Here is a 26,413-nt window from a genome sequence, read left to right on the forward strand (position 1 = left end):
AGCCAGATTTATTAGAGCACAGATATCTCTGAGAGTTGTAGGACTGTAAGACGTTACAGTACTAGGAGAGGGCAAGGCACAGGAAGGATGTGAAATTTAAATCTGAATTGTTGCCTGACTTCTTAAGTTAAAAACACAGATTCAAATCCCACAAAGGCATCTGATGGAGTTTAAATTCAAAAAAGGGAATTCTTGTGGCGGAGTGATCGTGTTCCTGCTTCTGTCTAAATAAGTTGATACTGTATATGCAGAAAGACTGCCATGAAAAGGCCCAGTCAACAGGCCATGGAGGGGATTGTAATGTCTGACCACCTGATCCTCTTTTGTGATTAGGCACTGGGGGACCATGGGGTGTCCGCTGGCACGTATCTTGACCACTGGGTACCTCAAGATACTTCAACAGGTTTGGAATCAATGTATTGAGAGAGACATGGATGATGGTTTCTGCATCAGGTGTGTGCAGATTGATGACAGTAAGGAAGTGGAAGCAGGTGATGGTGGATGGAATATATGGTCAAACACCAGGGATGGAAAGAGTCTGGTTCTGCCTCAGACAGTTCCTGGGAAGAGGGATGGAATCAATGATTGGAAAATGGAGTTTTGGTGGGGATTCATGACAGTGGCTTTAGCCGACTCATCTTTGTTGGGGAGCATTTTTGTTCATCTGCAGCTGAATGTTAGGCAAGCAGTCTGAGAGTTAAGAGCCAGTTTGTGTGTGTCTGTTTTTTTTTCAGGGGGGCATAGTGTGTGTGTGTTGGTGGTGAGGTTGCTGGGATTACTTATGAAATAGATCTTTTCTCATGGTGTTGCAGAAGGCAGATCAGCAAAACCAGGCGGTCTATTATACGTCTTTAGAGAACTCCAAAGATAATGAGGACATGAATGGTTTTATGACTACCTCTGGATAGATCAGAATAGAAGCTGATGAGAGCGTAATGTATGACACATCAATTGTAAGAGATATGATTACTGTATTTGGGTTCCAAAGCAAATAGAAGCTATTTTCTCTTAATCACAACAGTAGAGCTAAAGGACAAAAACTGTATTTGAAGGAGGATAAATTCAAAACTCATTTGTACAATCATTATTTGAGTGGCTGTGGTTTGTCTGTAGAACAGGTTCCGTTGTGACATGGTGAACTCAGTTGGTATTGATTTAGTCAAAGCAATTTAGATGGATGACTTTCAGTAAATAACATTTAAGGGATACTGTACATGAATCAATGTGATGTCGTAAGTGTAGCATGATTCAGTGAAACTCTTGTTTTAAAACTCTCCCTCACTGGAGATGTGACTTAATTTCATCCTTTATAATTGACTCCAGCATCTTTCCCACCACTGAGATTCCTTGGGTCTGTATCGGTCTGTAGTTAACTAATTGATTGTGATTAATCCATTTTGATACTCCGCGCAAGTATGGTCACTCCATTATCATTGCACCTGCAATAGACAATAGGTGCAGGAGTAGGCCATTCTGCCCTTCGAGCCTGCACCACCATTCAATATGATCATGGCTGATCATCCTTAATCAGTATCCTGTTCCTGGCTTATCCCCATAACCTTTGATTCCACTATCCTTGAGAGCTCTGTCTAACTCTTTCTTAAACGAATCCAGAGACTGGGCCTCCACTGCCTTCTGGGGCAGAGCATTCCACACACCCACCACTCTCTGGGTGAAGAAGTTTCTCCTCATCTCTGTCCTAAATGGCCTACCCTTTATTTTTAAGCTGTGTCCTCTGGTTCGGGACTCGCCCTTCACCGGAAACATGCTTCTTGCTTTCAGAGTGTCCAATTCTTTAATAATCTTGTACGTCTGAATCAGATCCCCTCTCAGTCTTCTAATCTCAAGGGTATACAAGCCCAGTCGCTCCAATCTTTCAACATAAGATAGTCCTGCCATTCCAGGAATCGACCTCGTGAACCTACGCTGCACTCCCTCAATAGCCAGAATGTCTTTCCTCAGATTTGGAGACCAGAATTGCATACAGTATTCCAGGTGCAGTCTCACCAAGGCCCTGTACAGCTGCATAAGAATCTCTTTGCTTCTATACTCAATCCCTCTTGTTATGAAGGCCAGCATGCTATTAGCTTTCTTCACTCCCTGCTGTACCTGCATGCTTGCCCTCATTGACTGGTGTACAAGAACACCCAGATCTCTTTGTACTGCCCCTTTACCTAACTTAACTCCATTTAGGTAGTAATCTGCCTTCCTGTTCTTGCCACCAAAGTGGATAACCATACATTTATCCGCATTAAACTGCATCTGCCATGCATCTGTCCACTCACCTAACCTGTCCAGGTCACCCTGTAATCTCCTAACACCCTCATCACATTTCACCCTGCCACCCAGCTTAGTATCATCAGCAAATCTGCTCATGTTACGATTAATACCATCTTCTATATCATTAATATATATTGTATAAAGCTGCGGTCCCAGCACTGATCCCTGCGGTACCCCATTGGTCACTGCCTGCCATTCCGAAATGGAGCCGTTTATCACTACTGTTTGTTTCCTGTCAGCCAACCAATTTTCAATCCAAGTCAGTATTTTGCCCCCAATACCATGCGCCCTAATTTTACTCACTAACCTCCTATGTGGGACTTTATCAAAGGCTTTTTGAAAGTCCAGGTACACTACATCCACTGGATCTCCCTTGTCCATCTTCCGAGTTACATCCTCAAAAAATTCCAGAAGATTAGTCAAGCATGATTTCCCCTTCATAAATCCATGCTGACTCTGACCTATCCTGTTACTATTATCCAGATGTGCCGTAATTTCATCCTTTATAATAGACTCCAGCATCTTTCCCACCACAGAGGTCAGACTAACTGGTCTATAATTTCCTCCTTTCTCTCTCGCTCTTTTCTTAAAAAGTGGTACAACATTAGCCATCCTCCAATCTGCAAGAACTGATCCCGAATCTATCGAACTCTGGAAAGTAATCACCAACACATCCACGATTTCTAGAGCCACCTCCTTCAGTACCCTGGGATGTAGACCATCAGCTCCCGGGAACTTATCAGCCTTCAGATCTAACAGTCTCTCCAACACCAATTCCTGGCAAATATAAATTCCCTTCAGTTCAGGTCCTTCAGCCACTGTTACCTCAGGGAGATTGCTTGTGTCTTCCCCAATGAACACAGATCTGACGTACCAATTCAACTCTTCTGCCATTTCTTTGTTCCCTGTAATATATTCCCCTGTTTCTGTCTTTAAGGGCCCAATTTAGTCTTAACCATTTTTTTCCCTTTCACATACCTAAAAGAGCTTTCACTATCCTCCTTTATATTTTTGGCCAGTTTACCTTGGTACCTCATTTTTTCTCTGTGTATTTCCTTCTTAGTAATCCTCTGTTGTTCTTTAAAAGCTTCCCAGTCCTTCGTTTTCCCACTCATCTTTGCTATGTTATACTTTTTTCTCTTTTGACTTTATATGTTTCTTAACTTCCCTCTTCAGCCACGGCCACCCATGCTTCCTCAGGATCTTTCTTCCTTTTTGGAATGAACTGATCCTGCACCTTCTGCATTATACCCAGAAATATCTGCCATTGTTCCTCCACTGTCGTCCCTGCTAAGGTATTGAACCATTGAACTTTGGCCAGCTCCTCCCTCATAGCTCCATAGCTAAGGACATCAGAAAAAGAAGGGCACTATTAACTTCTTCGGCTGTTTGATTATATCATGGCTTCATCCCAATTCCATTCGCTTGCCTTTCATTTATATGTCTTGATATCCATATCTAACAAAAAAAAACTGATAATCTCAGTCTTGGTGAACTCAATTGTTTCCCAGCACCTGTAGTCTTGAAGGAGATTATCCACATTCTTATTACCTTTTTCATGGATCAGTGCTTCCGGATTTCATTCTTGAAGGGCCTTGTTCTAATTTTGAGACTTTTAAGGATGGTAGGTGCATTCGACATGAGTCTTTTTTTCATCTACCCACTCCTATGTCCACAGTGTTATATGTATGAGTATGTTTGTTAAAGGAAGAGTGCAGGATTCAGTTTAATCATTTTTAACCTTTTTGATGGAACAGCATTTACTCTAACTTGCATTTTTTAGTGGAGTGGGGTTCTTTATGTGCTTGAGATTGTGTGTATTAATTAGCGCCTGCACTGTTTATCTTAGGGTTACCTGGGTGGGGAAAATAACTTCAATTAGTTGATACCCCAAACACAAAGTTTCGTTTGTTCACCCTTCATTCCTCAACTGTATGGAATATTTTTCTTTTCCGCCCAGGTATGTCCTGTCAATTGAGAGTGCAGAGGAGATTGAAGATTATGTTGCTGACTTGATTCAAGGAACCGAAGGGAAGAAACGTATTTTCATCGATGAGCTTCTGAAAAGATGGAAGAAATCACAAGAGTTGCTTGCTGCTGGACAAGTGCAGTTATACAGAAAAAAAGATGGTGAGTCTAAATCTAACACATCTGTAGTCCTTGCCCTTAAATTGTCTAATTTTTGGAAGTCTACAACGTCTCATGTCACAAATTAGATTATTTTGTCAATATGGCGAAAGTGAGGACTGCAGATGCTGGAGATCAGAGCTGAAAATGTGTTGCTGGAAAAGCGCAACAGGTCAGGCAGCATCCAAGGAACAGGAGAATTGACGTTTCGGGCATGAGCCCTTCTTCAGGTAGTTTGTCAATATGGCATAGTGTTTATGAGAAGAAAGTGAGGACTGCAGATGCTGGAGATCAGAGTCGAGAGTGTGGTGCTGGAAAAACACAGCCGGTCAGGCAGCATCCAAGGAATCCTGATGGAGGGCTTATGTCCAAAACATCAATTCTCCTGCTCCTCGGATGCTGCTGTTTCCTGCTGTGCTTTTCTAGCAGTACATTCTTGATCCTGTTTATGAGGGTTTCCGTCCAATTGTGCACAAATTGGCTCCACAATCTCTGCGTTACAACAGTGAGTACACTTGAAAATTTACTTTACTTGCTGAAAAGTATTTGGGAATGAGCTGAGGTTGTGAAAAGTGCTATATAATTGCAGCTTTATCTCTCTGTAGAGATTCCAGATTCATCGAAAGGAGGTGACCAGCTCAAGAAATCCAAGCGGAAAGGTCGGAACAAGCAAGAACCAGTGCTTGTGTCCGAGATCCAGCAGCCAGCAGAAGAGGTTAAAACACCCATGGATCTGGTGAAGGTAAGCCCTGAAGGCAACAAACTTTTTCACATCTGTCGACCGCTCTTGAGGAGTGACCATGAAACTCTTTCAGCTTTTGTACCCCTCTCAATGTTCTTGGCTGAGTAGAACAGAGGAATTCTCAACCTTGGTTAGCTGATTAATCTCAGACTAAGCCTATGGTCTCTGGAATAGGGTCTTTTGCAAACTCATGAAAGGAATTATAGCCTCTGTTTGGCCTTGAATAATCTATCCCTCATTCACCTGGAAAGGGAAGATGTCTTGAAAAAGTGAGAAGCTGTTGAGGTAAGCTGTTTCCTGGCAGTCCTTTGCAGTAAACAAGGGAGTGATTTTTTTTCATTATTAGGATGCTGCTGTTAAGACAAGACATTCTGCCTACTACGCTAATGAGTAATGTGGTATCTAAATTTCAGTGGCAGTGTGTTGACAAGTACGTAGGCTATATGTCTCAACGAGGAGCAGTGTGTAACTTTAAAATTATTTATTTACCACAATTGGTTTGCACCTTTCTGATTAAATTGTTGTGCTATTTCAACATAGTTGGAAGTGACATTTGGGTGGCTTGGTTACTCTGTGGTTAGCACTGCTGCCTAACAGGTACCAGGAACTCCAATTTGATTCCACCCTTGCATGACTGTCTGTGTGGAGTTTGCACACTCCCCCCATGTCTGTGTGAGTTTCCTCCCGGTGCTCTGGTTTACTCCCACAGGCCAAAGATGTGCAGTTGAGGTGGATTGACCATGCTAAGTTGCCTGTAGTGTCTAGGGATGTGAAGGCTAGGTGGGTTTGCCATGGGAAATGTAGGGATAGGATAGGAGTGTGGGTAAAAATGGGATGCTGTTCGGAGAATTGGTGCCAACTCGATGGGCTGAATGGCCTGCTTTCACACTGTAGGCATTCTATTCTATGATCAGCTGAAACCATGTCTCTCACTTTTAACTGTCAAATTTACTGTATAGCTTTAGGAAAGATTTCATATGGTAGACTGATTAGTAATGTTAGATCACTTGGCAGAGGGAGAGCTAGCCAATTGGATGCAAAATTGGCTTGATGGTAGGAGATATAAGGTGGGGTAGAAGGTTGCTGTTCAGATTGGAAATTTATCTAAGAGTAAAACAGGATCTTGATCAACTGGACCAGTGGGCCAAGGAATGGCAGAAGGAGATCAATTCAGACAAATGCAAGGTGTTGCATTTTGGTAAGACAAACCAGAGCAGGGTTTGTGCAGTTAATGGTAGGACCCTGGGGAGTGTTGTCAAACAGAGAGACCCAGAGGGACAGTTATATAGTTCCTTGAAATTGACATCACATGTAAACAGGGTGATCAAGAAGGCATTTGGCATGCTTGCCTTCATCGGTCGGAGCATTAAGTACAAGAGTTGGGACATCATGTTACGACTATACAAGACGTTGGTAATGCGTACAATTCTGGTTACCCTGTTATAAGAAAGATGTTATTCAAGTGGTGCAAAAAAGATTAACAAGGATGTTACTAACACTGGAATGTTTCAGTTATAAGGAGAGGCTGATGGGCTGGGACTTGTTTCCCCTGGAGTGTAGGAGGCTGAGAAGTGAACTTAGAGATGTATAAAAACTTGAATGGCATAGATAAGGTGAATTGCCAAGGTCTTGTGCCTAGGCCAAAGGAGTCCAAAACTAGAGACACAGGTTTAAGATGAGAGGGGCAAAATTTAAAAGGAACCTGATGAGCAATTTCTTCACATAAAGGATAGTGCATATATGGATCAAGCAGTCAGGATGTGATCGAGATGGGTACAGTTAGAACATTTAAAAGACACTTGGATAGGTATATGAAGAGGAAGGGTTTAGAAGGATATGGGCCAAACACAGAAAAGTGGGACTAGTTTGGTTAAGGAAACCTGGTTGGCATGGATGCATTTCTTCCATACTCAATGACTATGATGACTTCTGGGCCCAATTCTGCAGCTGCTGGTCAGAGATCAGCCATCAAAGTGAATGGTGCCAGGCTAGACAACGATTGGGAGCATCACCGTTAAATACATTCCTGTCTTTGGCGCATTCAGATTTGTGCATCTTGAGCAGCGCCAGTGTACAAATCCAATCCCAGAATCCAGGAAAAAGAATCAGGAGGAGAGATTAGAATTTGTTTTTACTTAGTGGATCATAATTATTTGAATGTGCTGCCTGAAAGGCTGGTGAAAGTAGATACAGCAGCAACGTTTAAAAAGAAATTTGATTTACATCTGAAGGGAAAAAATCTGTAGGTCATAGGAAAAGTGCAGGATAGTGGAACAAATTGACTAGCCCTTTGAAAGAGCCAGCAAAGATGAGATGGATTCATCGCTTTGTGCTAACCTGTAAGATTCTGGTCCAATTTCTGTTTGACTGCCACCCTGACACTGTGTTAATCCTTAGGTTTTTAGCTCAGCTGCAATGTCAGCACTAAAGGAATTGTGCTGTTTCAAGATGAAAATGTGTTCACTTTTTAACAAAGTCAATAGTGTGTCCCAAAACATTAACAGAAGCACTTCCTATGCATTTTCAGATGTGGTGTAACCTTAATTTAATAATGTTTAAAGTGAGAAGGGCTTTTAAGTCCATCTCTGCCTTCTGTCATTAAATTATGCATTTTCTTTTGCTTGTTGGTGTCTCCTTTACTCTGATCATTTTGGAGCTTTTGTTTTTGCTGAGGAATGTTATTTAAGGTAAAGGGTTGGAAACTTACAGTGGATACAAGATGCTTTGGAAGAGACAAGTAGATTTTTTTTATTCTTTGCCCACAAACCATATAAAAACTTGTCCTACATTTTTACTTTTCAAAAATACATGGTCACCCATGTAGTGCTGTATAATGATAGCCCAATGATTACTATAATTAAGGAACCAAGCAGCAAGCCGGTCTCAACTCCTTGCACTTGTCCAGCTTGCTATGTTTCTTTGTGAGGACATTCAGAGATGGCTGCAATACGTTTCATTACTGCTGCCTTTCTAGATGTCGACAGGAGTTCAACATTTCAGGAAAATGTTAATATTTTACTTCACAGTTGCAACAGTGCAATCTGCCTCTGCTACACATGACTTTGGAAATTGAATGCATTTGAAATCCAAGGCTGATGAAACCTGGTACATTGGGCAAATCCTTTTCGTTTTAAAAGATTCAGGTAATAAACCCTCCCAATGTTAACATATGCACTGTCTAGCTTGGACTTTACTCATGAAATCTGCCAAGTCTCAACATTCTTCAGAACTGCTCCTTTAGTTCTCACCAGCAGAAAGTGTTATAAACGGCACAGTGGCACAGTGGTTAGCCCTGCTGCCTCACAGCGTCAGAGACCCGGGTTCAATTCCCGCCTCAGGCAGCTGTCTGTGTGGAGTTTGCACATTCTCCCCCTGACTGCGTGGGTTTCCTCCCACAGTCCAAAAATGTGCAGGTTAAGTGAATTGGCCATACTAAATTGCCCGTAGTGTTAGGTGAAGGGGTAAATGAAGGGGAATGGGTCTGGGTAGGTTGCGCTTTGGTGGGTCGGTGTGGACTTGTTGGGCCGAAGGGCCTGTTTCCACACTGTAAGTAATCTAATCTAAACTGGATGGATTCTCTGTGAGGAACAGGCAAATTGGAATGAAATCATTGGTGTCAATGTTCAAGAATGCAAGTGTTGACCGCAGGAACATAACTAGACCACAGAATCCTGTAACCTATGATCATGATTTGCCTTTGGCTTCAAATCAACATTCCTGCACACTTCCTGCATTCATTAATTCCCTGAGCCCAATAATCTCGCTGTGTTAGCCTTAAAACGTATTCAACAGTGGAGTTCTGCAACTTCCTGAAGTAGAGAATTTTAAAGATTCGCAATCCTTTGAGTAAAGTCATTTAGTCTCATCTCATGTCCTAAATAATTGGTGACTTACCTGAGACTGCCCTCATATTTTAGATTCCCTAATTAGCAGAAACAATCTCTCAGCATCTGCCCTGTCAAGCCCCTTCAGAACATTATCCTGGACTCAAGAGTATAGATCTGAATTACTCAGCCCGTCATCATAGGATGCCCCAGGCAATAGTCTACTGAAACTTTACAGCACCAATGCAAGTATATCCTTTCTTAACTAGGGAAAACAAATTAGCACACAGGCTTCTAAATGTCGTCTCACTAAAGCCCTGTACAATTATAGCAAGAGTTTGTTTTTGCACTTCAGCATCCTTCCAATAAGGCCAACATGTCATTTGCCTGTGTTATTGCTTGTTGTAACCATATCCATCTGTATTTCTGTAGAAATACACCCAGGTTTCTTTGAACATCAACACTTACAAGTTTTACATCTTCTTAAAAAAAACATTCTGCTAATCTTAAGACCAAAGTGAATAACTTCACACTTCTACAACCCATATGCTATTCTGCGTATGCTCTTTGCAACGTCTGTTTTCCCCTTCACAGTTTATCTTTTCACCTGACTTTGTATTTTCAGCAAGCTTATATGAAGAGACAGAAAGTAATGCATCTAAGTCATCAATATAGATTGTAAAATGCTGAAGTCCTATCACTGATTCTTGTAGAAATCCACAGGTCACAGTCTGCCAACTTAAAAATTCTCCTTTTCATCCATTTTCTTTATTGAATGCCTTTTGGAAACCCAGATATACTACATCAACCCTTTATCTCTCCATAAGTAACACACAATTTGATTTCCTTTCATGAAACCATGTTGAATTATTTTAATCATAATGTGCTTTTTCCAGTGTTAAGATGTTGTACAGGTGATTTTCTCTGAAGATTGAATGATACAGGTTTTTATCTGGTTTATTCTTTGAAGAATGATGCACACCAAATTGAGTTAAAGGTTAAACAAACGTGAAGATCATTTGTAATAAGTGATACCAGGTCTGTGGAAATGCCCACTTAGAGGAGTGTGAACTACTTGGCTATCTGTCTGCCCATTCCAATCAACGGTGGACTTTCATTTCAATCATTGTAGGATATGTTATCCTACCCATGACACGAGCATGGGCTTAACTACTGCACTGGATGCAAGCATCCAGCTGGGAATGCTGTGCCTTTTGCAGGATGTACTTTGTTTCTTCTTTCTTCTCTCTCTCTCGCTCTCTCTCTCTCTCTCTCCCCAACCACTTTGTTGTTCTAGTGTCTTTCTGATCATCTAACCTCTACTTTCCCGAGACCCTGTAAAAAAGAATTGACCAGACAGACCGGCCCTGCTTCCATGAAGAAGACAAAATTCTGTTTTTCTTTAAATCCAGCGATGTCAGAGTTTGCGTCCAATGGCAGTACCTCCTGGCAACTGACCTAAACAATGTGGTGTCACTGTGGCAGAGAAAGTTGGAAAGTTGAACTCTTGGCAGCTGATCGGTCGTCACTTATGGAGCACATTAGCAACTCCCTAAAAGCAGGCAATGTGATCTTTGACTTGTTGGCTGCACAGATGAGCAATGAGGACAAAAATTTACTCAACTAAGTGTAAATTTATTCACTTAAAAATAAGGCAGACTTTCTAATTAACGTAACTCTGACATAAAACTTATTCCAAGATTTTCCAAAAGATTGACAACCTGAGGTTGGTTTGTTCTTTGTTAGAGGGTAGCAGGTGCACTCACAATGAATGTTCTCCATGCATTTAAACTTTGTTTGTAAAGAGCCTCTTTTAGAATTCCAGCAGCATAGCTGTCAAATTGCCCAATAGCGTTACAAAAATCCTGCAGAATGTCAGAAATTTGGATTGTACACACCCCGTGGAGATTTTGTGTGCTTTGAAAATAATTTAAGTTCACGTTCCTGTCTCAGCCCTTTACCCACTTTCTGTTCCAAGCTTCAGTCTGTGCTGCTTTGGGGTCCATCACTGGGAGGGGCGACGACGTATTGTTTTTGGAGTGATTCATTATAATTTAATTTACTTCCACGTGGAACTCTGGAGTGTGTGCCGATAATTGTGTCTGACTGTTCCACAAGCCATCACAGAATGTTTCAAATCCCAATTAAATTACCAGGGCAATCGATTGCTTGACTGACTACTATTCAGGACAAAAGCAATCCACACCAGGTTTTGTCATCAGTAGAAAATAATTCTATTCATTGTACGACTCATGACTGTAACAAATGGTAGAGTAAAGAGAAAGAATTCTGACTATCCCACTCTTCAGCCTGAAGTAGATCCTCATTAAAAACCCCAAATGCATAAATGCGCATTCCTGATGAGGAGAGACAAAATACAGATACTTGATACATATTATGGGTGGAACAAAACTTTAGGGAAAACAATACAGATACGCAATCCTTTATCCAAACCGCTCCGAAAGCCCAAATTTTTCTTTGTGGAGTGTGCAGCGTCATTTTGGTATGTGAACAGGTGACCCAACTCCACACCCACTTGAACCACGTCACTCAGATGTGGCGTGGCCCAGCAATGGCAGGCATCAGTTGTGACTCAGCGCTTGGACTGTTCACACGTGCATCTATCTGCTGTTAGGTAACTCTGTTTTTATTTCACTGTGGAAATGTCATTAATTCCGAATAACAATTGGCCCCAAGGATTTTGGATGAAGGATGGTGTACCTATATCTCCAAGATCAAAGGTCTAGAACTCAAAGTTGAGTTAAATTGTCTCGCAATTCCTTTTAATTTCAGCAATGATGATATACTGTTCTCTGTAAAGTATTCTTCATTTCATTAGTTGATCTCATGGACATATATTATATATATAGAGAGAGAGAGAGATGTTTTCAGTTTGCAGGTCTGGATATCTCTGACTACTCCGCACTTAGAGCTTTGGTTGAACTGAAGTTTGTTACAATCAGAGGGCTATTACCAGGCAGATTTTTCTTATCTCAAAGACTCATGGTGCCAATCAGTTTCTAATTATCCCCTTACTGCTTTGAAAAAGGAACATTATTCTGCACAGCTAAAATACACACCACGTAATCCCACTTGTTTTTTTTTGAGTTGAAAAGCTCTCCTGACTCTTTAGTTATATAACAGAGTCCCCCTTCCATTTTCCAGTTTACAGTCTAAAAGGAAAAGTTTGTAGTACCTTATGTATGATTCTCCAGGAAATGTAGAAAGGGAAGAGATCAGGATATGACTTTTGTGTCCTAAAACTACAAAACCAGGATTAAAAATATCCTATTGGGTTTAAGATTCAAGCCAGTGATGACGACATGGTTGGCAAAGTAAAAATGCTTGTGTTGAGATCTAATATTTACTGGAGAAAGTGAGGACTGCTGGAGATCAGAGCTGAAAATGTGTTGCTGGAAAAGTGCAGCAGATCAGGCAGCATCCAAGGAGCAGGAGAATCGACATTTCGGGCATGATTCCTGAAGAAGGGCTCATGCCCGAAACGTCGATTCTCCTGCTCCTTGGATGCTGCCTGACCTGCTGTGCTTTTCCAGCAACTAATATTTACTGATCAAGGTTAGATCTACAGCATAGTTGATAGCAACTTGCCCTCCTCAGTTAGGATTGTGGGTGAAAGTCCCACTCCAGCTCCCTGGACAGACACTCTCAGTGCAGTACTGAAGGCATGTCATTCGGTTGAGACTTCAGTTTGAGACTTGGTCTACCCTTGGAGAAGAATGGAAAAAAATCACATGGTACTACTTGGCAAAGTGCAGGGGATTTAGAGTCATCGAGATGTGCAACATGGCAACAGATCCTTCAGTCTAATTCATCCATGCTGACCTATCCTAAATTAATCTACTTCCATTTGATAGTATTTGGCCCATATCCCTCTAAACCCTTCCAATTCATACTCCCATCCGGTTGCCTTTTCAATGTTGTAATTTTACCAGCCTCCACCACTTCTTTTGGCAGCTCATTTCATACATGTATCACTCTCTGCGTGAGAAAGCTGCACCTTAGGTCCCTTTTAAATCTTTCCCCTCTCACCTTAAACTATGCCCTCCACCCCAGGGAAAAGTTGTCTATTTATCCTATCTATGCCCCTCATGATTTTATAAATGTCTGTAAGCTTCCCTCAGCCTCCAATGCTCCAGAGAAAACAGCTCTCCCTATTGCTCACATCCTCCAACCCTGGCAACATCCTTGTAAATCTTTTCTGAACTCTTTCAAGTTTCACAGCATTCTTTCTAAAGCAGGGAGACCCAAATTGCTCACAATATTCCAAAAGTGGCCTAAACAATGTCCTGTACAGCTACAACATGACCTCCCAACTCCTATTCTCCATGCACTGACCAATAAAGGAAAGCATACCTTCTTCACTATCCTATCTACCTGTGACTCCACTTTCAAGGAATTATGAACCTGCACTCCAAGGTCTCTTTGTTTGGCAACACTTCCCAGGACTTTACTATTAAGTGTATAAGTCCTGCTTTGATTTGCTTTTCCAAATTGCAGCACCTTCCATTTCTCCATGGTGTCATGGACACCATTTAATCATAGTAGTAATACCACTAGAAAGTGAATACGTAGTTGTTTTTATCTCATTGCTGTTTGGACAGCCAACTTTCACACACATTGGCTGCTATGTTTGACATGTTTTGTTTCTATTTTTAACCAGGCCCAGGATGCTAATTCTACATCCAAGAAAAAGACTAAGTACCTGTCTCTGTACACAAAGGAGGGTGAGGATAGACTTGCCGTCACTCTCCCTGGTCGTCATACCTGTGAATGCTTGGGACAAACTCACCAACTCATCAACAACTGCTTGAGTTGTGGCCGCATTGTCTGCATGCAGGAGGGATCAGGACCCTGCTTGTTCTGTGGAACTTTGGTAAGTATGCAATTCTGTTCAAAATGATGGACAAAAATGACTATGTGAGGCCCTACAAGTTACTTTACAATGTAATCCAGTGTCAGCTTGAATCAGATCTCTCAGTAGAACAGGAGAAAAGAGGAGGTATATACTTTGGGGAGTGTTACTAAGCAGGAGTATAATTAGCCAGAAAATGTATTATTCCCCAACATGTTGAATATTTTTACCATAAGTTGAGAGGATGAATCTGTGTGAGTCTGTGAGCCTGATGCTGAGCTTGTTAGTTCAGCTTCAGCAACTTTGGATTTCAACTGCATTTAGTAATTTAACTTTTCAATGTCGGCAGCTCCAACCAATGTATCCTGTGAAATGTGATTTCTTCCTCTGACTACCGCTTGTGCCATTTGTCACTTTTTGTAGAACTGCCACAGTGCTTAGGTTTGAGCAGTCTGTTTGGAGCCAGACTCCTGTCATGGATATATTCAATGTCTATAAAACAAATGACAGCGCTCACACCTGTAAACGGCTCTGGACTCTGCAGAATGTGCCCTTGTTTTTGATATTTTCCACTAAGGCCTTCTGCACATATTTATTATTGCCACCTGGAGAGAGAGGCTGAGGGGATACTTTCCAGGTTCTTGGCTTATGCCAAGACCTCCCGAAGTGACAGCTGCAAAGAAGCAAAGTAGTGCCATTTCTGTGTGTTGAAACTCAAAAGCTGTGTGTACAAGGAGCATATTTTTATTTGTTTTGTTTAATTTTCAAATTCTTCCTCTATAAGTGACTGATTTCATTGGAAGGAGGAGAGTATAGTAGGAAGAGTTCCTCCCAGTTGTTTCTTGAGGGCAGGTTTTGAGTGAAATATACGGGACTTGCATGACTTAATAAAGTGAAAGTAAATCCTGCCCTAACATCCTTTTACACAGTGAAAAAAAGGGTACACCTGGAAGAACAGAAATTTACAGCGTTTCACAACACAGAAACAGGCTGTTCAAGTGCAAATGGTCCACACAAACCTCCTTCCATCCATTTTACTCAAACCCTGACCTTTCACTTAGGTGTGCCTAGTGTCCCCTCAGAAGGTATCTGTTCCTCGCCTCAACTACCCATCGTAATGCCAAATTTCGCATTCTTACCACTCTCTTGATAAGGAGATTTTATCTGAGTTTCCTTCTTTGATATTTAGTGATTATTTAATGTTTATGATCTCTCGTTTTGGACTTCCTCATCAATGAAAACCCCTTCACCAAATCGAACCTACTAAATGTTTTAATTATCTTAGACTGCTACTGGGTAAACTTTCATCCTTCTCTACACTTGAGAAAAGTGCTTGTTAGGCTGTTCTTGATAAATGTAGCCTCCCAGTTCCACTATCATTGATTAATTGAATGTACCTCTTGAAGGTCTGTACCAAAGAAGAGCAAGAGATCCTTGTCCGTGATTCAAACAAGAGTCAGAAATTACGCAAGAAACTGATGGGGACTACAGGTTAGTTATTTATTGCTCCGTGACTTTGTTGAATAGGAAATATTTATTAGTGTTCTCCATTAGAGCAATTTAAATTGAGCATGTAACTGACCTCGGCAGATTCAGAAGTCTTGGGTTCAGTTTCTGAATTGTTGTAATTTAGCTGATTTTAGTCATGGTGTGGGCAGCATATTGAAAATTTAGCGAATGTCTCACAAGGAGAATTATAAACAATGTACAGCTCTGCAACATTTGGTCAAATTAGTCTAGACTGGTTTTCATGCTGCATATAGGCATCCTGCAACCCTATTTTGTGTGACTCCATCAGCCAGACTTCCCATTTCTTTCTTTCTCGTGTTTATCATCTTCCCCTTAAATCATCTGTACCAATTTGCTTCAGCTTGTCTAAATTCATATCCTAACTGGATAAAGAGATTTCTCTGAGATTACCAATAGGATTGATCAGTGCCTACCATTATCATTATGCTCTTTAGATTTGAACCTGCCATGATAAAGAATAACTCCTCCACATCTATCCTAGTGAACCCTTTTACAATCTAAAGGTCTATCAGGTCACCCATGGCATTTATTTCTGGGTGTTTTCTGTTGGAGTGTTGGAGCATGTGGACCTCGAGTGAGTGTGAGATTAGTTTGGTTCCAGTGTATGTGATGACTCTAATTCTGGGAATCACTATCAATGATGTGAAGCAGGATGGAGTTACGTGTCCTGATTTGGCAGGGTTTGTATTGAGTGGAGGCTGATGGAGGTCAAATGTTACTCTGCCTTTGATCAGTTTCCCAGCATAACTATCCCTCCCTGATCAATTCATTCACCAGTAGAAAATCCAGTGGAATTGATTTGTGCCTTGAGTTAGAAATCCCTCTCCCATTGTGGTAGGATGATTCTGAATAGGAATATCCATAAAACACTGCCTTACTTATTCACGTATTTCTGGTGAGCTAGAAATAGTGCCACATGACCTTTTACATCCACCTGAGAGAGGCAAGACCTTGACTTACTCTTCTATCTGAAAGGTGAAAGGCTAAACAAGGCAGTACTCCCTCAGTCTGGACTGTGTAGTCAGGTTTCCAACGTGAAGATTAAAGTCATGACCATCTGACTGATAGTAATGCCACCCACAGCTCACACTCTGTTGTCTCGAACAAAGTTAAAAATCACACATCACCAGGTTATAATCCAACAGGTTTATTTGGTAGCACTAGCTTTCAGAACACTGCTCCTTCATCGGGTGGTTGTGAACACCGAAAGCTAGTGCTTCCAAATAAACCTGTTGGACTATAACCTACTGTTGGGTGATTTTTAACTTTGTACACCTCAAACACCCGCACCTCCAAATCTTGTCTGGAACAGTAACTCAATAGTATGATATCGTTCTCCTTGGTTATTCCTTGTCACAGATGCTCCTAGTTTTCTGAATTTTCCTATTCTCTGCTTATGTGCTGATTAGAATCAACAACTGTTTTCAGTTGTCGTCACATATTCCCACTCCCTGGCTCTCACCCCCATAATTCAGTAAGTCCTGTCCCTTCCAAGTATTTATCCAGTTAGTTTTTGAAAGTTACTGTTGAATCTGCTTCCACCATGCTGTTAATCAGTACATTTCATATCATTCTGGTATTGGAAGCATTTAATAAGGAGAAGTGATCAAAACACTTTAAGCTTTTGACCATTTCACAAGTCTCCATTTAATTTTTGAGTGTATTTCTGGTGAATGTAGTTGATCAGGAAGTTGTTGACATTTTTATTATGTACCTGCGCTGCAATGGAATCTGATCCAAAACTGGTCTGGTCATTGTTGCTGTGTCTCCCTTGCTATTCCACTGCCTCCTCTGTTCCTTTTATTTGCCACTTTGCTCAAGGAGTGGGGCAGTTATCTCACAGGCTCACAGATTAAACTTTTAACTATGAAGCCGTTTCCCAAATCCTGCTGAATCGCTGACTGTGACATTACTGAGGTTGATGTCACAGAGACCTCAGCTTTGTGCACCATGAGGATAACACCTGCTACTGCAATGGCAAAAACAAATCTTCTGTTTTCTCTGCACTAAGGACGCAGTCAGTGTCTGTCTAAGAAGGTAACTCCTGTTCAGTTCAGTTATAGATCCACCAGCTCCTTAGATAGATGCCACTTGTTATAGTAAGGGGGAGGAAGAAGATGAGGGCGTAATTGAAAGGCAAACAGCTTGAGATACGTTTCCTGAAATGGTGGTTGTGGCCTAAGAACAGGTTGCTTGACTGCCTTCTCAGCTGGAAAGCTGATCACAATATTTAGTAAATGTTGCGGGTTAATACTACTTTAAAATCTTTTACACCTCCAATCTTATTCACCCGACATCAATTTGCATGTGGTTTAGGTAGTAATCTGGATATTATTACCTTTTGTGGTTCTTCTTTCTATCTTGGCCTTAGGCCTTAGGTCAGGTGAATTGGCCATGTTAAATTGCCCGTAGTGTTAGGTAAGGGGTAGATGTAGATGTAGATGTAGGGGTATGGGTGGGTTACGCTTCGGCGGGGTGGTGTGGACTTGTTGGGCCGAAGGGCCTGTTTCCACACTATAAGTAATCTAATCTAATCTAATCTTCTTGGAATCCCTGAGCAGAACCTCTGTGTTGTTGGGACCTAAGTGAACTGCAGCAATTGGATCCTTACCATCCCATTCCTAAGTTTCATTCTCGTTCAGAGGAGATGTCCTGAACCTTGACACTATGTGGGCAACACAGCCTTCAGGACACTCAGTCTCTGCTGAGAACAGTATCTATTCCCCTAACTACGTTATCCCCTATTACTGGAGTATTTCCTTTTTCTTTCTCCACTCCATTGACACCATGGACGATGCAATCCATGTGCTGTAGGTAGACCTACAATGCCCTTTGAGGGAGAATGTAGGATTTTGACCCAAGGGTAGTGAAGGAGCAATGATATATTTCCAAGTCAGGATGGTGAGCGGAACTTGCAGCTGGTGATGTTCCTGTGTATCTACTGCCTTTGTTCTTCCATATGGAAGTGATCGTGGATTTAGAAAGTTCTACCTGAGGATCCTGGGTGAATTTCTGTAGTGCATCTTGTGGATATTAGCAGCTCTGTGCACTATGGGTCAGTCGTGGAGGGAGTGGATGCTTGTGGGTGTGGCGCCAATCAGGCGGACTGCTTTGTAAGTATTTTAATAGTGTATTTCTAACAGCACTCTTCACTACAGTACTTCTTTGGATTTATTGACCAATCAAAAGAGGCATGGAAGAAATACCAGCAATCATTCACTTGTTTTCTTGTCAAGTTGCACTTTCGCTCTGACAGGTAGAAACAGGTTGAGGGGCTCTTTGTCACTGGTTTTTAGCTCCTGCTGCCCTGCTCTGCAGATATGCTCGTGTAAAGCAGCAGCCTCTGAGCAGGGAATTGACTGTGTAGAAACGAAATGAGAGCAAGGGGTTGCTCTCAGTAAGATCAGTATCATTGTACAGTGTTGAGAGAGGTTTAGCCCAGAATATTCGGTGGCTGTTGGAGTCAATGTGGATTTGCAAACGTGTTTATGACAGATTGAAAGATTTGGAATTGATCTCTTTTATGAGGAGTGCATTGAGATATCAATTGACGTGGAAAAATGGGATATGAAGACAGGTCCACATGCTGGCCTAAAAACTAGCTTAGGAGACCATCTCTTACAAGGGCAGAGGAGGTTGTGGTGTAGTTGGGGGGGAAAAAAAACTGAATACGAAGACTGGCTCTGGAGTGGAAATGAGGAATGATAAAGTTCTTGTTGCTGGGTCAGATATTTCAAAGGGACTGATTGACCAGAATCAGTCACATAGATCAGGAGTGTTGCTGAGGATTTGGATAAGGGCAGTTCTGGTGGGACCCATGACTTTAATGTTCAGAGCTGAGGCTAGTTAGAAGAAGTGTGTAGTTTTAATGACTGTCATATCTGTGCAGTTGATTGGAAATTATTGTCAAATGAGAAATTGTGATCATATCCTTCTGCCTGAGTAAGTTCACAGCTTTGAAGGACATTGACTGGAAAAAAAATCTTTACAGCCAATCTGTTCGGAGATGTTATAACAATCTCTGGTGTTGTGAATCTTGAATCCAGGACTGTTTGGTGCAATATATGCCTGGGAAATTTTGAGATATATCTTCTATGTAATGTAACTTGTGTTACGACACGGGATAAACCCTTCTGCTAATTTAAACCAGACACACAGAAGAGCTCACCTCGCCTCGTAATCTGTCAAAGTATGAGTGACAAAGAACCACCCAAATTCCACTATTTAAAGAAAAAATTAACAATTTTATTTTTTAAGTCCAAAAGAGAACATTAAGCAACAACTACACAACTCCTTTCTCTTAAACCTATTTTTTTACCTTCCACTCTACAGTACTGGTCCAATAGATTCCCTCTTAAATTTACAGCAAATCAATTTTTAAAGCCAGTTGTTGCCTTCAGATGTCGAACACTCTCTGTAAATTCCTCTAGGTCGTCTTCGATCTTCTGCACAACTTTCTTATGGCTAGGTATCTTTCTGAGAGCTATTTTGCTGGCAGTCTGTTGGTGCTTGGCTGCTCTTTGCTGTTCTCCCCAACTGTTCAAAGTACCTGATTTTATATGCCCCAAAACATCAGACCGGCTCATTGGTTTGATGTCATCCAAAACAGTAAAATTTAAACTCGATTGGATTTTGGTATCTGGGGCATAATTTAAACTGATTGGCTGAATTTGGCAACACAGCTCCAGCTATTTGTTTCGCAACCAAATGTTACATTTTAAAATTTTTCAGCACACTCTGTGCCAGCCAGAAATTTCATCTCCCTTAAAGGTACAGTACAACTTCATACTGCTTGCACTGACTTTGAATTTGCTTTGACTGGAAAAAAAACGTAAAAAATAAAATCCTGTCATCACTTTATTTGGTTGATCTCCATGGAATTCATAGCTTGAGGGAGCACTGTCCTGCAGGATATGCCATCCTTTGGATAAAGTTTTAAACAGAGAGGCCCTTCTGCCTTTTCCAGTGGACAGAAAAGATTCTATGGTACTATGTCAAAGGAGACCATGAATGCAATGTGACCTGGCCACCATTTTTCCCTCAGTCAGCAAGACAATTTGACTTTTATCGCATAGTTGTTTGTGGAAATTTAATGTGCTTGAATTGTTGAAAGGCAGTTGTAGCACAACTTGGAATGATGAAGTTAGCTGTGTGAAGCACGATATTTTGTCTTAAGTATATAACAAGATTGTAAAACATGTTTTCAGTAGTTAAAGCACTTGACTTTGCTATATATAGCAGATGGGATGTAGTTTTAAAGTCTTCTGGGTCAGAATGTTTAATTATATTGGGCACACCATTCCATGCAAGTTCGACTCTATTTTATAACCTACATCAAATATTTCACTGTTCCAATGTAATAAGAGTAACTTGAAGCGTGTTAATCTTTTTCATGTGTAGGGAATCCTGACATCTTTGAGCGGGATCTGCTGCCTCATCAGGAAATGGTTTTGAAAGCTGGACTGGAAAAAGCTATTAAACACAAAGACAAACTATTGGAATATGACAAGACCAGGTAAGAGAGAGAGGCTGAGGTAATGAATGGTTAAATAGCGAAATCATTTTGGAAATACTGTTGTAAATTTATTGAGAACAAAGAACAATGGAGATCTGAAACAAATGGAAATTATTGGAGAAACTCAGCAGTTCTGGCAGTATCTGTGAAAAGAAAGTAGAGTTAATGTTTTGAGCCTAGTGAACCTTCTTCAGAAATATTTGCGGGATTAAAAGAGCTAAAATAAGAAGACTGTGTGCTGACACTAGGCTTGGATTTGCTTGCTGAGAAGACTAAGCATGCTCTAATTTTCTGTTTAATATAATTTAGAGGGTTTAATAAGCTAGAGCAAAACTATTTCCCTTATAGTTGGAATATAGAACAAGGGCTAAGAGAAATGAAGGCTAACAAGAATATGAAACCAAGTTGAAGTTCGGATGCAGGCCCTCGTCATCTAACTGAATAGCAGAACAAATTCGAGGGGCTGAATAGCCTTCTCCTGTTCCTGTGTTCATTATACCAGTTTGATAATTAGAGTAACTGTGGGCTGCAAGGGACAGATATGTAGTAAACCAGGTAATTAGAATCCTGTTAAGTGACTGTACATTATACATTTTCTGTTAGTACATGGATAACCTCTGTGATTGTCTCCTGAACTTCTAACACCATTTCTGACATGAGCAAGCAGATTGACTCATTTGTAAGCAAGTACTTTGCAAATAGATTGTCCTTGTAGGACCAGGCTGTGTTTCTCAACCTCTCATTTTCTTGTCCCTGCCTTCTCCATGTCCACTTTATTCCTTGGACTTTCAAGACACTTACACCAGTTGTCAGGCTGGAAGTGGTTTCGTGCTACCACATGTTAATACATTTCACACCTGTTGGTGAGATAGAAACCAAGCCATGCGCAATTTGTTTGGGGAGAGAGTTAATTGATTTGCACAGAATCACCTCCCTTGACCGACACCCTGTGGCACAGCTCCTCCTCCTCCTCTTGGAGTCACAGATGTGCAGCATGGAAACAAATCCTTCGGTCCAGCTTGTCCATTCTGACCAGATGTCCTAAATTAATCTAATCCCGTTTGCCAGCGTTTGGCCCATTCTATTCTTCCTATTCATATACCCATCCAGATGCCTTTTAAATGTTGTAATTATCCAGCATCCAGCACTTTCTCTGGCAGCTCATTCCATACACTCATCACGCTCTGTATGGAAAAAAGTTGTCTCCAAGGTCCCTTTTAAATCTTTCCCATCTCACCTTAAACCTCAGCCCTCTAGTCTTGTACTCCCACAAAAAAGTGCGGAAAAGACCTTGAGTATTTACCCTATCCATGCCCTTCATGATTTTATAAACCTGTATAAAGTCACCTGTCAGCTTCCAGTGCTCTGGGAAAACAGCCCCAGCCTACTCAGCCTCTCCCGAGAGCTCAAATCTTCCAACCCTGGCAACATCCTTGTAAATTTTTTTCTGAAAACCGTTTCAAGTTTCACAACATTCCTCCCATAGCAGGGAGATCAGAACTGCATGCAGTATTCAGAAAGTAATCTAATCATTGTCCTGTACAGCTGCAACATGACCTCCCAACTCCTGCACTGACCAATAAAAGAAAGCATACCAAACGCCGCCTTCACTATCCTGTCTACCTACACGCCATTTTCAAGGAATTATGAACCTGCACTCCAAGGTCTCTTTGTTCAGCGACACTCCCCAAGACCTTACTATTAAGTGTAGAAGTCCTGCCCTGATTTGCCTTTCTAAAATGCAGTATCTCACATTTGTCTAAATTAAACCCCATCTGCCACTCCTTGGCCCATCTGATCAAGATCCTGTTGTACTCTGAGGTAACCTTCTTTGCTGGCCACTACACTTCCAATTTTGGTGTTAACTGCAAACCTACTACCCATTAGTCCTACATTCACATGCAGTTCGTTCATATACATGACAAAAAACAGTGGACCCTGCCCTGATCCTTGTGGCACACCGCTGGTCGCAGGCCTCCAGTCTGAAAAGCAACCCTCCACATCACCCTCTGTCTTCTACCTTTGAACCAGTTATGTATCCAAATGGCTGGTTCCCCCTTATTCCATGTGATCTAACTTTGCTGACCAGTCTACCATGTCGAATCTTGTCGAATGCCATCCATACAGACCACATCCACTGCTCTACCTTCATCAATCTTCTCTTGCACATCTTCAGAAAAACTCAATCAAGTTAGTAGACATGATTTTCCACACACAAAGCCATGTTGACCAACCCTAATCAGTCCTTGCCTTTCCAAATACACACAAATCCTGTCCTTCAGGGTCCCCTCCAACAAGTTGCCCACCACTGATGTCAGGCTTAGCAGTCCATAGTTCCCTAGCTTTTCCTTTCTGCCTTGCTTAAATAGTAGCGCCACATTAGCCAACCTCCAATCTTCTGGCACCTCATTTGTGGCTATTGATAAAACAAATCTCAGCAAGAGGCCCAGCAATCACTTCCCTAGCTTCCCACAGAGTTCGAGGGTACACAAGATCAACTCCTGAGGATTTATCCACATTTATGCACTTTAAGACATCCAACACTACCACTTCTGTAATGTGAATACTTTTCAAGATATTGTTATTTATTTCCCCAAGTTCTCTCGCTTCTATATTCTTCTGCACAGTAAACACTGATGCAAAATACTCATTTAGTATCTCGCCATCTCCTGTGGCTCCATACATAGGTGGCCTTGCTGATCTTTAATGAGCCCTGTACTCTCCCTAGCTACTCACTTTGTGCTGAAAGGCAATTCCTATCTCTTAATCTGAACAAAGCTATCAATAAACCTTAATGTGATCGACCAGGCATTAACACAGCATATTGTATGACTGCTGTCAATTAGAAAAATAAATTAAAGTTGATCGTAATGATTGCCAGTTTTAGTGAGACCTGGGCAGTTTTGTGTTCAACCTTTTGTTCTCCGGGACCAGAGAAGCGAGAAGATTCTAGTTGCCCAATCCATTTGGGGATGCAGTATTGATTATCCTGTCTGCCGGCTTTCCATGAAAAGAAGCTAGGAAATACTTTTCAGAGATGGGGGGGCACAATTTTGTTCATTGAAGAATGAATGATATAAACGCCAAGGACCGAATGATGTAAAATGAAGGGTATAAACAAATAATTTCATGAAAGAACACTGGAAAACAGCATTGTAAGGGGGCAAGTGCAAAACATATCACTTCGTCATTATGACCTTGGGCTAATAACCAGAGCTTCACAAGGTAGCAAACAGCAACCATTCAGTACAATGCAGCTGGGGAGGGGCATAATGATTAGAGGGCAGGTGACAAGTGCTGACACCATTGTTGCATGCACACCTTCTGTAATCATTTTAATGCGGAGTGTGTAAATATTCTGTAGGCCATTGGATGAAGGGTCGTGTGCTCCAGTCTATCTTCAAAGGCCTCTCTCGGCTGCATGGTAAGGAGCTCTGAGTAAAGATCAATTTCTGCTGTTGAGCGTGGGACAAAGACTCCAGCACGTTTCGTGAAAAGCAAAACGTGATTGAAAGCTTATTGACAGAGATTTTTGGGGTGCCTTGAGTAGAGCAGGCACAGAAATTGAGGAAGGGCATTACAAGAGCTTGGTGCTTACCTAGCACAGCCATCATGACTGGAGCCCATGTCCCAGAAGGTCATAGGGTTGAAGGAGGTGACAGAAAAATAAGCAAGAAAGGTTAAGCATAGGTTTGAGAACAATGCTGAGAGTTTTAAATGACTTTGTCACTGCACCAGGAGCAAATGTCTGTCAATGATCAGGGCGGTGATGGGCAAATGGGATTTGATGCAGTGGTGTTGCACTTAGTATACAAGTAATTAGTTATTTAAGTATTTGATAGTTTGAAGATTAATTTCATTGTCAAGTATGTGTGCTGCTCAATTAAATGGATCCATTTATGTTTTGCAGTGCTCGCCGGACGCAGGTAATTGACGATGAGTCTGATTACTTTGCCGCAGATACCAACCAGTGGCTCTCCAAACAGGAACGGGAGGCATTACGCAAGAGAGAAGAAGAATTAAGGGAGCTCCGACACGCATCCCGTCGAACAAAACAGATCACAATAGACTTCGCTGGAAGGAGGATCTTTGAAGAACAGGGTTCTTTGGATCAATATTATAGCAGGTTTGGCTGTAACATAGCAAACACAGAAAGCTTCGGCTTTATTGAATCAGCAGCTGATCTCTACAGACCAGCTTTAGTCCTGCTTGTGCCAAAATAACACATCAGAGGTAGGGCCCTGGGGAGTGTTGTTGAATAAGACAGACCTAGGGGTTCAGGTACACAGTTGGTTGAAAGTGGTATTATACATAGACAGGGTGCTGGAGAAGGCATTTGGCATGCTCGCCTTAATTGGTCAGAGACATTGAATATACCAGTTGGGAAGTCGTGTTGTGGCTGTACAGGACGTTTTAAGTTTGATTTATTGTTGTCACATATACTGAGATGCAGTGGAGCATTAGTTAGGGTGTTGTACTGGCAGATCATACCATACAAAGTGCATTAGGGTAGCAGAACGAAGTGTAGAATACCCCATGTTATAACAGCGGAGAAGGTGCAGGGGGAGATCAATATTAACATTTGAGAGGTCCATTCAAAAGTCCGATAACAGCGGGGAAGAAGTTCTTGAATCTATTTGTACACGTATTCAAACTTTTATATCCTCTGCCCGATGGAAGAGTCGAAGAGTGGTGCTGGAAAAGCACAGTCAGGCAGCATCCGAGGAAAGGAGAATCTATGTTTCGGCCTATGCCTGAAATGTCAATTCTCCTGCTCCTTAGATGCTGCCTGACCGTCTGTGCTTTTCCAGCACCACACTCTTTGACTCTGATCTCCAGCATCTGTAGTCCTCACCTTTTCTTCTGCCCAATGGAAGAGAATATAACCAGGGTGGGAGGGGTCTTTGATAATGTTGGTTGCTTTCCTGAGGCAGCAGGAAGTATAGATGGAGTCAATGGATGGAAGGCTGGTTTGTGCGATGGTCTGGGCTGTGTTCACGATCTTGCGGTTTGGGAAGAGCAGTTGCCATGCTATGTGGTGACGCATCTGGTTAGGATGCTTTCTGTGGTGCATCTGTAAAAATTGGTGAGAGTTTTTGGAAACATGCCAAACGTCCTTTGCCTCCTGAGGAAGTAGAGCGGTTGTGCTTTCTTGACTGTTGCGTCAATGTGGGTGAACCAGGAGATTGGCGCTCAGCATCTTGATGCAGACAGGGGTGTGCCTTCCCCTCCACTTCCTTAAGTTTTTTTTTGTCACCAGCGGCTCATTCTCCAATGTAAATAGTAATGGTGAGTGAGGATACCCTTGACGGCAGTCTCTGCCGACACTAAAACTATCTGACCGTATACCATTAGTGAGCACCGCTGCTTTTGGATCACTGCCACCCATTTGGTAAAAAATCTCTACAAGACCAAACTGTTCCATGACACAAAAGAGATGAAGGGCTTTTGCACGAAATGTCGATTTTACTGCTCCTCAGATGCTGCCTGAACTGCTGTGCTTTTCCAGCACCACTCTAATC

At 41.7% G+C, this 26,413-nt stretch overlaps 1 protein-coding gene across 3 annotated transcripts in view; it reads left to right on the forward strand.

The window, feature by feature from the left end:
* trip4 (thyroid hormone receptor interactor 4) overlaps nt 1–26,413 on the forward strand; it is a 144,211-nt gene that overhangs the window by 21,622 nt on the left and 96,176 nt on the right. For all 3 annotated transcript variants that reach the window (XM_072553223.1, XM_072553222.1, XM_072553224.1), the window contains exons 2-7: nt 4,241–4,410; nt 5,013–5,149; nt 13,655–13,867; nt 15,253–15,337; nt 20,777–20,891; nt 24,802–25,017. In XM_072553223.1, coding sequence (XP_072409324.1) covers nt 4,241–4,410; nt 5,013–5,149; nt 13,655–13,867; nt 15,253–15,337; nt 20,777–20,891; nt 24,802–25,017 — 936 coding nt within the window. The remainder of the gene's footprint in view (nt 1–4,240; nt 4,411–5,012; nt 5,150–13,654; nt 13,868–15,252; nt 15,338–20,776; nt 20,892–24,801; nt 25,018–26,413) is intronic.

Source organism: Chiloscyllium punctatum, chromosome 33, assembly GCF_047496795.1.
Source record: "Chiloscyllium punctatum isolate Juve2018m chromosome 33, sChiPun1.3, whole genome shotgun sequence".
NCBI lineage: Eukaryota > Metazoa > Chordata > Chondrichthyes > Orectolobiformes > Hemiscylliidae > Chiloscyllium > Chiloscyllium punctatum.